Source organism: Nicotiana tomentosiformis, chromosome 12 (genome assembly GCF_000390325.3).
Source record: "Nicotiana tomentosiformis chromosome 12, ASM39032v3, whole genome shotgun sequence".
Lineage (NCBI taxonomy): Eukaryota > Viridiplantae > Streptophyta > Magnoliopsida > Solanales > Solanaceae > Nicotiana > Nicotiana tomentosiformis.
Genome location: NC_090823.1, coordinates 36,385,539 through 36,400,241, shown reverse-complemented (window position 1 = coordinate 36,400,241; position 14,703 = coordinate 36,385,539). Strand labels below are relative to the sequence as shown.

Genomic DNA, 14,703 nt, shown 5'->3' with positions numbered 1-14,703 from the left:
GGGTACGCTATTAGACTTCTCTATGATGTTGGGTGTTCAAGCCATGAGTGCATTGTGACATTAAGTTGGGTTTTGAGGTTAGGATTGTTAAGAGCATGTTGCTTTTGTTTTGAATATTTTTTAAATATGGAATAAGTTAAAGGGAAGTATATGTTGAATAAATATGCTAAAGCTTAATTATTGCAACCAACTATGGTCATAGGTGCGGTGTGCTTTGAATGATAGGAGCTTAATTTTATTTCGTCTACTATAGTGATGGTTTGTTCGAGGATGAACAAAGGTTTAAGTGTGGGGTGGTGATGTTGGTCATATTCTTATATGTTTTAATGTTACTTTACCCATGCTTAACCGCTTTTGGTGCTATTTGGTCTTTAAAATGCCCAACATGCATTAATTATTGGTTTTATGACTAATTAAGTTGCATGTGATGATTTAGGATTTTTGGAGTGCAAAAATTTAAAGAAACGATGCTCCAACTATAAGAGAAGAGGGTGAATGCGTCGCATCCAACCTTGCACAAAAAGGCTAGTTAGTTCACCCTTAGCAGTGAAGTCGGGAGAAGGCATCCACCTTAGCATCCGCACTTGGGCACATCAAGGTTGAGGGAATAGAGGGTGGACGCGAAGCATCCACCCCATCAACTGAGGCTGAGAAGTTCAAGCTGAGGCGGACGCGAAGCATCCACCCCAGCATCAATCCCTGAAGCTGATTCAGAAAAGGAAAGGGAAACTTTGGCCCACAACTTTTGTACGCAATATATAAGTCAAAAACGCCTCTTTTAGGGCATCTAACACACTTTTGAAGGGGATTCGACCTAGGGAGAGCAAGGAGCCGTCGTGGAGGCCGGATTTCATCTTCTTCCGCCAAACTTAGTAATATTTATGTTTCTTTCTATGATTTGTTGTTTGGCTACCATGTCTATGTAGAGCTAAACTTCTCGTTCTAGGATTGTGGTTCTTTCATAACTATTGTTATTTGAATATTGATTTTGATTTCTTAGTTTATCATATCGGTTTGTATATTCAATCATGCGCTTAATTATTTGATTTCTTGATCACCAATTAAATACTATCTACGAATCTAGAATTAAACTCGAAAGTGGAAGTTCTAGATTGCATATAGGATTGAGTATAGCAAGTTCTTGAACCTGGGCATTAGGCAACGAATTCGCGGTTAGGATAGACATATACCTAATTGCCTTGCTTGGTTTATGTACAAGAATTATAAATACGTTCTTGCTAGTTCTAAGTCCATAGATATATAGGCATTAGCTTAGCTTGAATAGGCGAATAAGAATTCGACAGATTCTTATGAGCAATATTGACCCTGCCAACTAATAAGCTAGATGAATTAGTTAGTCAATTCAATTGAAGAATACAATAGGAATGTTAGATAGCCCAAAACCCTTGATCATTTTCATTACATTGATAACATAAACATCTACACTTCCTTTGTTCAGAGTTCATTAATTATTTTCTTCTTATTTTAATTAGTTTAGAATAAAATACTTCTAGGTTTAATTCTTGTTTAGATAATTAGGATAGTCTAATTTAGTTAATAGTTAGTCACAAGTCCTCGTGGGTTCGACATCCGACTTTTAGTCACTTTATTACTTGACGATCGCCTATACTTGCGTTTGCGTTTGTCCGCAACAACATTATAACCATGAAAAAGTCCTAATTGATTTTAGATCGATCGAACCTACATTAGTAGAGGTTTACATCATGGACAAGCCTATGGTACCAATTGCGTGCATGTGACTTCTTTGTGAGAGTGAGCGAATTTTTTGAAATATGTGAGGTCCTTATATTATATTTGATCATGAGATTCGAATGTGTGGATTCAACTCACTCTCCTTGATTTTGTTGTGAGGGCACATGGTTTCACAAGGGATAGGTTACGTTATTAGACTTCTCTATGATGTTGGGTGTTCAAGCCATGAGTGCATTGTGACATTAAGTTGGGTTTTGAGGTTAGGATTGTTAAGAGCATGTTGCTTTTTTTTTTGAATATTTTTGAAATATGGTATAAGTTAAGGGAAGTATGTGTTGAATGCATATGCTAGAGTTTAATTGTTGCAATCAACTATGGTCATATGTGTGGTGTACTTTGAATGATAGGAGCTTAATTTTGTTTCGTCTACTATAGTGATGGTGTGTTCGAGGACGAACAAAGGTTTAAGTGTGGGGTGGTGATGTTGGGCATATTCTTATATGTTTTAATATTACTTTACCCATGCTTAACCGCTTGTGGTGCTATTTGGTCTTTAAAATGCCCAACATGCATTAATTATTGGTTTTATGACTAATTAAGTTGCATGTGATGATTTAGGATGTTTGGAGTGAAAAAATATGAAGAAACGATGCTCCAACTATAGGAGAAGGGGGTGAATGCGTCGCATCCAACCTTGTAAAAAATGGCTAGTTGGTTCACCCTTAGCAGTGAAGTCGGGAGAAGGCATCCACCTTAGCATACGCACCTGGGCACATCAAGGTTGAGGGAACAGAGGGTTGACGCGAAGCATCCACCCCATCAATCGAGGCTGAGAAGTTCAAGCTGAGGCGGATGCGAAGCATCCACCCCAGCATCAATCCCTGAAGCTGATTCAGAAAAGGAAAGGGAAACTTTGGCCCACAACTTTTGTACGCAATATATAAGTCAAAAACGCCTCTTTTAAGGCATCTAACACACTTTTGAAGGGGATTCGACCTAGGGAGAGCAAGGAGCCGTCGTGGAGGCTGGATTTCATCTTCTTCCGCCAAACTTAGTAATATTTATGTTTCTTTCTATGATTTGTTGTTTGGCTACCATGTCTATGTAGAGCTAAACTTCTCGTTCTAGGATTGTGGTTCTTTCATAACTATTGTTATTTGAATATTAATTTGTATTTCTTAGTTTATCATATCGGTTTATTTATTCAATCATGCGCTTAATTATTTGATTGCTTGATCACCAATTAAATACTATCTACGAATCTAGAATTGAACTCGAGAGTGAGAATTCTAGATTTCAAATAGGATTAAGTAGAACAAGTTCTTGAACCTGGGCATTAGGCAACGGATTCGCGGTTAGGATAGACATTGTGACGACCCTACTTGTCATTTTGAGAATTTACGTTCCGTTCAGTGACTTAAGGTCCTGAGCAATTTCGTAATATGTATGATGACCCGCGGGTGTGGTCGAGTTTAGTTTTCGGAAGATTCGGAATTTAATTAAAAGAACAATCCTTATGTTTTAAGTTTAAATAAAAAGAGTTGACCAGATTTTGACTTTTGAGCAAACGACTCTGGAATCGAATTTTGATGGTGTCAATAGCTTCGTATGGTGATGTCTTAGGCATATGTCTGGATTTGGATTTGGAAGTCCGTAGGACAATTCGACGCAATTTGGCGAAAGGTGGAAAATGAAAGATTTTTAAAAAGTTTGACTGGGAGTTGACTTTGTTGATATCGGGGTCGAAATTCAATTCCGGGAATTGGAGAAGCTCCATTATGTCATTTTTGACTTGTGTACAAAATTTGAAGTCATTCCGGATTGATTTGGTATGTTTCGGCACAAGTTATAGAATTTGGAAATTTCATAAACTCATAAGTTTGATTCGAGGTACGATTCGCAGTTTCGGTATTGTTTGATGTGATTTGAGGCCTCGACTAAGTTCGTATCATGTTTTAGGACTTGTTGCTATATTTGGTTAAGGTCCCGAGGGCCTCGGGTGTGTTTCTGGTGTGTTTCAGGTGTGTTTCGGGTGTGTTTCGGGTGTTATCGGATCATTTTGGACTACTTTGGATGCTGGTTTTCTGATGTCTGGTGTTGTTCTTCGCGTTCACGAACAAGGATTTGGCTATAGGAGCGATACGGGTGGCTATTTTCAGGGATGATACGTGATGATGTGGAGTTATTGTGTTGGTATTTTTTATGTGATGATGTGGGGTTATTGTCTTGCTTGGTTGATGTATAGAAATTATAAATGCATTCTTGCTAGTTCTAACTCCATAGACATAGGCGTTAGCTTAGCTTGAATAGGCAAGTAAGAACTCGACAGATTCTTATGAGCAATATTAACTCTGTCAACCAATAAGTTAGATGAATTAGTTAGTCAATTCAATTGAAGAATACAATAGAAATGTTAGATAACCCATATCCCTGGATCGTTTTTATTATATTGATAACATAAATATCTACACTTCGATTTACTAGGTGTTGATAAGTTGCACCAACATTTTTTAGACCGAATGGCATTACGTTATAACTATAGGTACCGTACTTAGTGATAAACGAGGTCTTTTCCTGATCCTCCGGGTTCATCTATATCTAGTTGTACCCAGAGTAGGCATCGAGAAAACTGAGAGTCTCGTGGCCGGCTGTGACATCGATCATACGATCGATGCTAGGCAAAGGAAAGGAATCCTTAGGGCATGCCTTGTTCAAGTCTTTATAATCTATACACATTCTAAGTTTGTTCCCTTTCTTAGGGACTACCACCACATTTGCTAGCCATTCGGGGTATTTTACTTCTCGAATGGATCCTATTTTAAGAAGTTTGGTTACCTCGTCCTTGATGAAGACATGTTTGACCTCGGACTGGGGTCTTCTTTTTTGCTTTACCGGATGGAATTTTGGATCCAAGCTTAGTCTATGAGTGGCTATTTCCGGTGGGATCCCTGTTATGTCAAGATGGGACCAAGCGAAACAGTTCATGTTAGCTATAAGAAATTGAATAAGCTTTTTCCTGAGCTCGGGATCTAACCCCGTGCCCAGGTATACCTTTCGTTCGGGCAGATGTTTGATTAGCATGATTTGCTCCAGTTCTTCGACCGTTAACTGGGTAGCATCAGAATTATTGGGGACCACAAAGGATTTAGGGATCCCATAGTCATCGTCTTCGTCAGTTTTTCGATTCTCTAATTGGGTCGAGGCTGACGTTTGAGATTGCTATTTGGTGTCCTGTTCCTCCCTCGAATCTGATCCCTTTATCGATGATAGTGAGGATATCGGAATCACTTCATAGACGACAAACATTTCTTTTGCGGCTGGTTGCTTCCCATAGAACGTTTTGATTCCCTCCGATGTTGGGAATTTCAAAACCTGGTGAAGGGTCGAGGGCACTGCTCTCATGTTGTGGATCCATGGCCTCCCGAATAGGGCGTTATATCTCATATCGCCCTCGATTATATGAAACTTCATTTCCTAGACAGTCCCGGCCACGTTTACTAGCTAGATTATCTCGCCCTTAGTAGTTTCACATGCCATATTAAATTCGTTCAGTACCAAGGTAGCGGGTACGACCTGGTCCTGTAGACCGAGTTGCTCTACGACCCTTGATCGGATGATGTTGGCCGAACTACCTCGATCAATTAACATACGTTTAACTTGAGTTTTATTCATAAGTACAGATATTAACAGTGCATCATTATGGGGTTGAATGATTCCTTCCGCATCTTCGTTATGAAAGGATAAGGTTCCTTTAGGTGTGTAATCTTGAGTCCAAGATCGTTTTTCTCTTACAATAGACATCTTAGTGTGTTTAAGCATCGGTATCTGGGGGACGTCGATCCCTCTGATGATTATGTGGATGATGTGTTGTGGCTCTTCTTGTTCGTTTTGCCTATTGAAATCTTTGTTTTTGAAATGGTTTTTTGCCTGGTCACTTAAAAATTCTCGAAGGTGCCCTTCATTGAATAAACGGGCTACCTCCTCTCTCAATTGCCTGCAGTCTTCGGTTCTGTGGCCATAAGTGCCATGATATTTGCATGTTTGAATGGGATTCCTTTGGGCTGGATCAGACTGCAGAGGTCGAGGCCACTTAGTATATTTGATACGTCCGATAGATGACACCATGGCAGATGCATCGATGTTGAAGTTATATTCTGATAATCGTGGTGCTTCCTTAGGTCCGATATGCCTGTCGAACCAATTCTTGTTCATTACCCCCCAAGAACCTTGGCCTCGATCACTTCTCCTTTCGTCTCATACGGAGTTGCGTGTAGGTTCGCTACCCCTACGATCTCCGTTATACGGCCGATATCGGTCCTTATTCGACCTTGGTTCTCGGTCAACGTCCTTTTTAATAGAGAACCTAGAACCCAACTGATCATCTTCAACCCTGATCTTCTATTGATATCGAATGTGCACATTGTCCCAGGTAACAGCCGGGTACTCGACCAAATTCTGCTTCCACTATCGTGAAGCCATCGAGTTTCGTTCGTTCAGTCCTTGAGTGAAAGCTTGTACAGCCCAATCATTTGTGACTAGTGGTAGATCCATTCGTTCCGTTTGAAAACGAGATACGAACTCTCTTAGCATCTCGTTATCCTTTTGCTTTACCTTGAAAAGGTCCGACTTCCTGGTCTCGACCTTTATGGCTCTGGCGTGTGCTTTTATGAAAGAATCTGCAAACATAGCAAAAGAATCGATAGAGTTAGGCGGTGAATTATGATACCATATCATTGCCCCTTTTTACAGGGTTTCCCCAAACTTCTTCAATAGTATGGATTCGATCTCGTCGTCTTCTAGATCATTCCCTTTAATGGCACAAGTGTAAGAAGTGACATATTCATTGGGGTCGGTCATTCCATTATATTTAGGAATTTAGGGCATGCAAAACTTCTTAGGGATCGGTTTAGGAGCCGCGCTCGGGGGGAAAGACTTTTGTATGAATTTTTTGGAATCTAAGCCCTTCAATACTGGTGGTACCCCCGGGATCTGATCAACCCTGGAGCTATACATTTCTACTTTTTTGTTGTTTGCTTCAATCCTCTTTTCTCCTGACTCAATTCGTCTTGTCAGTTCCTCTAACATCTTGATAATTTTGGGACTAGTCCCCGATTTTTGTTCATTTGATCTTACTAAGGTTGGCCCCGTTTCGTGGGTGATTTCTCGGGATGGACCAAGCTCGGCCTTGCTCGGTGCCTGGGTTTGGCTCTGCAACTGAGCTATTGCTACCTTTGAGCTTGCAACATTTTGAAAATCATACACAGGATGATCCCATCTTCTCCAATATTTTGGATGTTTCGAACTGCAGGTCGAGTTCCACAATGGATGATGTTTTCGGGGTCGGAACGTTGGTTCGCCTCGATGGCCACATGTGAATTGACATCGATTGGATCGGCGGCCCGAGTTCCAACGGGATCGACGAGTGGCCTTTCATCCCCGGTTGTTAGGTTGTTGTTCTCATCTTGAAGGTCAGCTTCGTTGTCAATAGATAGGGCCATTGATTGAGAGTTCGTTGTTTTTAACCTTAAATCAAAGACATTTCCAAGAGCAAGTGTAAAATGGTGTGTTTTGCAGAGATTCGTACCAAATAACCACTATTATCCTTAGCTCCACGGTGGGCGCCAAACTGTTTACCCGAAAAACGGATAGAATTAAACTTATACGTAGTTCTAAAGATACGTGGTATAACTTGGTACAAATCGAAAAAATACGTATAAATATATCTAATATTGATTGTAAAAAAGGAATGAAATACAAACCAAATTGAGTAGAGAATAATTTATGAACAAACAAGATGAATCAATGTCCAAAACCCAAAAAAGGATAATCTCTACTATACTTCTCTTTAAATATCAATAATCTTTGAAATGTGAGAGTGTATTGATGTCTCAATATTCAATGTCCTTTACGGAAATGATAGCCACCCCTCATATAGTGGAGCGATCCTACTTTGGATATAATTAAAAATACATAGTGGGATCCAATGATAGATTAGTTAATTAGTTTCTCCTTAATTCCCGCCGAAATTCTCTCCCCCAGTGCGGCTACAACGGTTGTTTGTCTCTTAGCTCGATCTTGGTCGGTCTTGCATTTTGAGTTCGATGTTGACTCGAGCTCCATATTGGTTCGAGTTCGATATTGACTCGAGCTTGGTATTGATCGGTCTTTGGCTCTTGAGCTCGATAACATTACTTCACATCATAGCTCGATATTGACTCTAGCTTGATATCGCCTCGAGCTTGGTATTGGTCGGTCTCTAGGTCTCCGGGTCTTGACCTCTATCTGGGCTCGATATAAACCTTGGTTGTTCCCGACCTTGGTCGGTTTCTAGGGCTAGAACTCAGCAGCCCGACTTCACATCACAACTCGATATTATAATAACGAACCTCTGTCCACCATGCCCCAAACTTGAATAGTCACACGAAGAAAAACTTGGTTTTGATCGTATACAATGCTAAAACCACGTTTTTAAAAGAAAAACATTCACTAGAGGACTAGTTCTTCAACTTGTTGCTAAAGGAATTCATGTTAATGGTGTAGCTCCTGGGACAACGTGAACTCCAGTGCAAGTGGCAACCTTGCCGGAGGAAAAAGTTTCAAGGAAAATATTTTGTTGAAAAATAAGTGGTTTTATCACTTATTTTTCCTTGTTTGGTTGATGAGTAATAATTATTTTCGGAAAATAGTTATAGTGTTTGGTTAGAGAGTAGAAAATATTTTTAGGAAAATAATTTTTTATGCTACTCTCTTCACCCCCTTCCCCAAATTCTCATGTTTTCTGTGCTCTAGCCCCCTCCCCACCCCCCTCCCCCCACCTCAAATACCGAACGTGTTCAGGACTCTTTTTTAAAGAAATTTAATTATTCTTTTAAAAATTCACACAAACTCAAAGGAACTAATGTACTGCTTTACTTTTTCACGCAAAACAACTTTGAAATTTGCACTCCATAATTAAAAGGAAAATACTTTTTTTTGGTTGAAAAAGAAAGTATTATTCTACAACATGAAAAGAAAGTACTCATTTGTTGAAATTAAAAGAAATACTTTTTCTACATCATGAAAAGAAAATAGTCATTTTGTTAAAATGTAAGAAAATACTTTTCTTACATCATGAAGAGAAAATATTCATTTTGTTGAAATGAAAGAATATACTTTTTACTAAATCATTTTGTTGAAATGAAAGAAAATATTTTCTACATCATGAAAAGAAAGTATTTTTTTTATTGAAATGAAAGAAAATATTTTTTTTACACTGAAAAAAAATACTTATTTTGCTAAAATGAAAAGAAAGTACTATATCTATAACATGAAAAGAAAATACTCTTAATAATATTTTTATTTAGGATGGGGTAGGGAATAGGGTGTGGGTGGCGGTGAGTGGTGGGGCTAGGGTAGGTAGGGGTGTGTGGAGTTGGTAGGATGGGAAATAGGGTGGAGAAGGTTGAAAAAAAGTTTTGAAAAATATTTTCCCTTCTCTTGATAGAGAAAATATTTTCCTCCAATTGGAGAAAAAGAGTTCATGAGGAAACGTTTTTTCCAAAACATTTAAGCCAATCAAATATGAAAAAATTGAAAAATATTTTTTGAAAAATGTATGTCTTCGTACCAAACACATCCTAGGATCTAAAAGTTTTCCGCTGTTGATGAGTTCAAAGCTTTTCAAATTTGGAATTCTTTAAGAACTTGTATTCCAGATTTAAAAATTTATTGAAGGAAATCAAACCGGTATTGATTAATATATGTGAAATTGTTTGGGTGAAGCTCGTACTAGACTTTGAGATTCATTTGGTGATGTTTTTTGACCTATTTTGTATGGACCTGAGTACCAAGGAAACGAAACCCAATCTATTTATAATTTTGTATAGTAGTGTATAACAATATAAAATATGTATAAATATCTCTTATATACTAATATATACTTTTAAAAAAGGTTGATATATTAATAATAATAAGTGTATAATATTGTATAATAATGTATAAATATACATATATTATTGCAAAAAGAATGTTGGTTATACGGACAAAAACTTAAAAACATGACTACAGAAGTGCAATACAGTTGAGACTGTATTTTGTGCAAAATTTTCTTCTTAAAAAGTAACGTTGTAAAAAAAAATTAGAAAAATATGTTTTTAGAAAAAGTTTTTGCTAGATTTCAAATTCCTTTTTAGACAAATAAGCGCCACTTAACTGTCATGGAGATTTCTAACCTATATTTTGTTGCCATATTATCTGGATATACAGTAACCCCTCAATTCTCAATGGTTAAAGAATCAAAGGTGATTTCGCTTTCACGTATAAAACTTTGAAACATTTTTGCATCGTTGTCTTATTCGTGTCAGATCTGATAAGGAGTTCGTTTATGATATTATCGGAGAAGTTATCAAAGTTGGCGCAACAGGCATTTCCGTCGGTGATACTGTTGGATGCAATTTGCCGAATGAATTTGGACAATTAATTGCTGACATAAAAGCCAATACCCCAGGAATACAAGATGTAATCATTTCAACACACTGTCACAACGATCTTGGTCTTGCTAATGCCAACACCTTAGCTGTATGTGTTCAATTCCTTTTATGTCTAACAGTAGCGCATATAAAAAAAGTCACTGACTCTAACAGTAACAGTAGGTTCAATTTCAGGGAGTGTGTGCAGGAGCAAGACTAGTAGATGTGACTGTCAACGGCATTGGTGAAAGAGCTGGAAATTGTTCTCTAGAGGAGGTGAGTTTGTGTTTTAACTTAAGTGAATTTATGGGGATATTGGGTGTGGCATAGTTTCAACTTTCAAGAACGCAAACAGATTTTGGAATAGTTTACTCATTTGATGGTCTGTTGAAAAATATATATATATGGGGATTCTTTAATTCCGCACTTTTCACTACTTATGGTCCATTTCGCTTAATTCATCTTTTAACTTTCCCTTTACTGAAATAGTTTGTGATGACACTAAAATGTCGTGGAGAGCAAGTACTAGGTGGTCTCTACACTGGGATTAATTCAAAGCATATAATCGAGACGAGCAAAATGGTATTGTACCTCTACTCTTAGCTAGAGATATTTTACCAGTTTTAAAGCTGCCTATTTTTTGTGCTTTTCTGTTGACCAATTTTATTATGTAGGTAGAAGAGTACAGTGGGCTTAAGGTGCAGGCACATAAGGCCATTGTTGGAGCTAATGCATTTTCTCATGAAAGTAGCCTCCATCAGGTTTTGTGTCATTTTGTCTAATTGCAAAGGATACACTGTCAATCATACATTACTGATTCAGGATCTTGTCACCTACTGATGCAGGAGCTTGTCAATTAATTATGCAGCAGCTTGTCAACGATGAAGCAGCGTGTCAACTATTAACGCAGCGGTTTACCTTTCTTTTGTCTTCTAGTGGATTTTGTCCCACATTAATTGTTGAAGTAAATCTACTCAGGATATGAGTCTATAGGAAGGCCTTAGGAGCTTTAAATAAGAGCCATCTCTGTATTGAGTAAACATTTTATATGAAGCATTGTGCTCTACCTTTTTTTTTTTTTTTGGTAAATATGTTTTCTATTATCTGAGAACAATGTACAATTATAACAATTTTCCCTAATATTAGACATGCAACCCCAACTTTAGCGTGCATCAAGAACTTCTTCAACTTTATCTAATACACACAAACTCCTACAGTATTCGAAAAATATCAACTAGTTGCACCTGGCTAGAACTTCTCACTTCTGCATCATGGATAGAAATTCAGACTGGCCATCTGCTTGGTTAGCCTTGGTAGTTTACTCCCTCTGCAGTGTACATCTTGTATGATCATCTTTGTAATCACATCCTCTGGTCTTCTCTTGTTTTGCAACAATTTTAGGTTTCTTTCCAGCCAAACGTAATAAATGCTCCCAGAGAGAGTCATCCTATAGATTTCAGCTTTCCCACGTTTACCATTTGCATTGCTAACTGTCCATGATATCTCCTCATTCCACCCCAATACAACTCTTTTAATACCTTGCCACTTTAGAATTTGCTGCCATATTTTAGCTGCCACATTGCACTCAAAGAATAGGTGTTGAGTGCTTTCTTGGTCTTGCTCACACAGGGGGCATACTGGACTACTTTGGATCCCCATTTAATTAGTCTATCTCTCGTGTACAACCTGTTTTGCACTGCCATGTATAGAATGAATGACCATCTTGGACTGCTTTGGTTATTGCATATTAGCCTCCTCCAATGAGTTTTAGGGTAGTCACTCCTCATCTTGTTATATATTGCCCTTATTGAGATGTTGTCCCTGCTCATGATCTCCTCTACTGTTAGCCCAACATCCTCAAGATATTTCTCTACTTTGAGAATCTTTTGCACAACCCGGGAGGCTTGCTTTGGATTCATTCCTCTTATTGTATTCCCCTTTATATAATATGTATGAACCCACTTGATCCACAACCTGTCCTTCAGTCCTTCTAATAGTGCTTCAGAATTGCAGCTTTATTCCGTAAGGCAATGTTTGTTACATTTAGGCCTACTCCTACTTTAGGTAGACATAGTTTATCCCAGGCAATCAGAGCCGTTTTTGAACATTCTGTAGCTCCTGTCCAGAGGTATCTTCTGCATATTGTTTCAATCAGCTGGATGATCTTTTTAGGCAGTATGAATATTTGGGACCAAAAGTTCTGAATAGTTGTGAGCAGACTTTTAATTAGCTACAACCTACCTGCATAAGATAGGAATCTTGCAGTCCATGAGGTGATCCTTCCTATCATCTTGTCCAGTAGTGGTTGACATTGTCATATTGATAGCCTCTTTGAGCTTAGAGGTACTCCTAGTATCTGAATGGTAAAGTGCCAACTTTGAAGCCCAATGCTTGAGTTATTTCCTGTTGAATAGATGGTTAGATCCCTCCAAAGTAGATAGAGCTTTTCCCTTGAATTGCAACTAATCCAGATGCCTTAGAGAAATTCTCAAAGCATTCAAAAAGCATCTTAGTAGAGATCACATCTCCTCTGCAAAATAGCAGCAGCTCATTTGCAAATCCCAGTTGTACTATATTCAGCTTGGCACACCTGGATGGTAATTGAAGTCTGGTTTATCCTTCAAAGTCTTCAGTAGTCTAGTAAGGTATTCCATTGCTATCATAAAGAGATATGGTGATAGGGGATCACCCTGTCTCACTCCTCTTTTTGCAGCAAATGGTGCAGTTGCCTTACCAATAACTATGATAGAGTAGGAGATTGTTTCGACACATATCATAATCCACTTCACAAAGTTCTCATAAAAATTCCACCCAATAAGGACTTGCTCTAGAAACACCCACTCTAAGGAGTCACAAGCTTTTTGCATATCTATCATGAGCATGCATCTTGGTAAAATTCATTTTCTCCTATACCCCTTTACTAATTCATGACTGAGGATAATATTATCATTAATCACCCGACCAGGCACAAAGGCAGCTTGGCCTTTGTCAATCAGTTCATCCATGACCCCCTGAAGCATATTTGTGAGCATTTTAGATATGATTTTGTACATTGTGGTTCAACAGGATATAGGTCTAAACTCTTTCACAGAGGAGGGGTTCTTAACTTTTGGGAGTAGTGTGACAACAGTGCAATTAATTGGTCCATACATGACATTAGTCTCAAAGATGTTAAGCACTGCATTAGTTACCTCATCCCCAATAGTTGCCCATGCCTTTTTGAAAAAAAAAAAAAGAATTAAATCTGTCAACACTTGGGGATTTTGAGACATCAATCCCCTGTAATGCCTGGTAGACTTCTTCCTTGGTGAATGCTCTGCTAAGTGCTTGTTGCTAACTTCTTGTAAGTATAGGACCTTCAGTCATGATGTCAGGTTGTATAGCATGCATTGATGCATTATCAGTCCCTAGCAGTTGCTTATAAAACTGAAGTATCTCTTCTTCTATCCCCTTCTCTAATTGTAGCATAACTCCTCTACTAGATACTAATGCCTTGATATGGTTTTGTGCTATCCTATTCTTCATGCTAGCAAAGAAATAGGCAGAGTATGAATCACCAAGTTTCCACCACTGAACCCTGGACTTTTTCTTATATATGCTTTCTTCTGTTAGGTCTCATTTTTCAAGTAGCATCCTTAATTCCTTCTCTGTTTCAAAGAGCTCATGTGGATGATTTGGAGTTCTCATATCCTCCTACACAGCTTTCAGTTTGTCTCTGATGTCCTTGATTTACTCTGACACCCCAGCAAATTCTTTGACATTCAAATCTTTTATAGCAGTCTTGACATGTTTAAGTTTATCCCATATATCCTCCATATATTATGCAATGTTGGTTTGGATCCAGCTTCCTTCTACCACATTAATGAAGTTTGGATGTCCTGCTATACAATTCATGAACCTGAAAGTCTTCCTCAACTAGTTCCTGATCTGCCCAGTTCAATGCTAAGTGGCGAATGGTCTGAAAAGATTGGATCTGTCACTTGTACTGGTGTAGGTGCCTTTTTATTCATCCATATTGAATTTACTATAGCTCTGTCAATCCTACTGTACGTGTGGTTATTGCTCCAAGTGTAGGTTCTTCCTATTGTTTGCAATTCTGTCATTCCAGCTTCAATCATGAATTTTCGGAAGTCTCTTGCCTCAATATCCTGCACCTCAGCCCCATGAAGCATGTCCTCCACACTCAAGATGGCATTGAAGTCCCCCATTATTAGCCAGGGTTCTTGATGCCATGATTCCAGTTGCTCCAGTTAGGCCCACATGTCTAATCTGTCCTTAATACTATGTAGACCATATACATCAGTAAAATGGCACAAAACATTTGTAGATGTACCCCTAATTGAGACATGTATGAACTGAGTTTGAACACTCAATTCATTTACCACTATATGATTTGGGTTTCAAAGCAGCCATATTCTTCCTTTGTGTGTAGCAGATGCATTCGTGATCCACTCCCAGCTAGGTGCGATTTTATTTAATATATGAGCAACTTTGTTCTATTGATCAACTCAGTGCTTTATTATTCCTAGAATACTAATATTAT

At 38.3% G+C, this 14,703-nt stretch overlaps 1 protein-coding gene and 1 long non-coding RNA gene across 4 annotated transcripts; one reads left to right on the top strand and one right to left on the bottom strand.

Moving 5' to 3' along the window:
- The first annotated feature begins 9,837 nt into the window (after positions 1–9,837).
- Positions 9,838–11,332, top strand: LOC104098602 (uncharacterized). Of its 3 annotated transcripts, XR_011412757.1 has the most exons (6): positions 9,838–9,992; positions 10,094–10,269; positions 10,356–10,436; positions 10,650–10,742; positions 10,835–10,921; positions 11,006–11,332. It is a non-coding gene; the product is annotated as an uncharacterized lncRNA (long non-coding RNA). The 3 variants fall into 3 exon arrangements; XR_011412756.1 differs by having other exon boundaries at positions 9,838–10,269; XR_011412758.1 differs by having other exon boundaries at positions 9,838–10,269; positions 10,341–10,436.
- Positions 11,333–11,429: 97 nt separating this feature from the next.
- On the bottom strand, positions 11,430–11,819 carry LOC138902480 (uncharacterized). Its single transcript, XM_070190349.1, has one exon. It carries the CDS (start codon positions 11,817–11,819, stop codon positions 11,430–11,432), a length of 390 nt encoding a protein of 129 aa, XP_070046450.1.
- Positions 11,820–14,703: the final 2,884 nt, after the last annotated feature.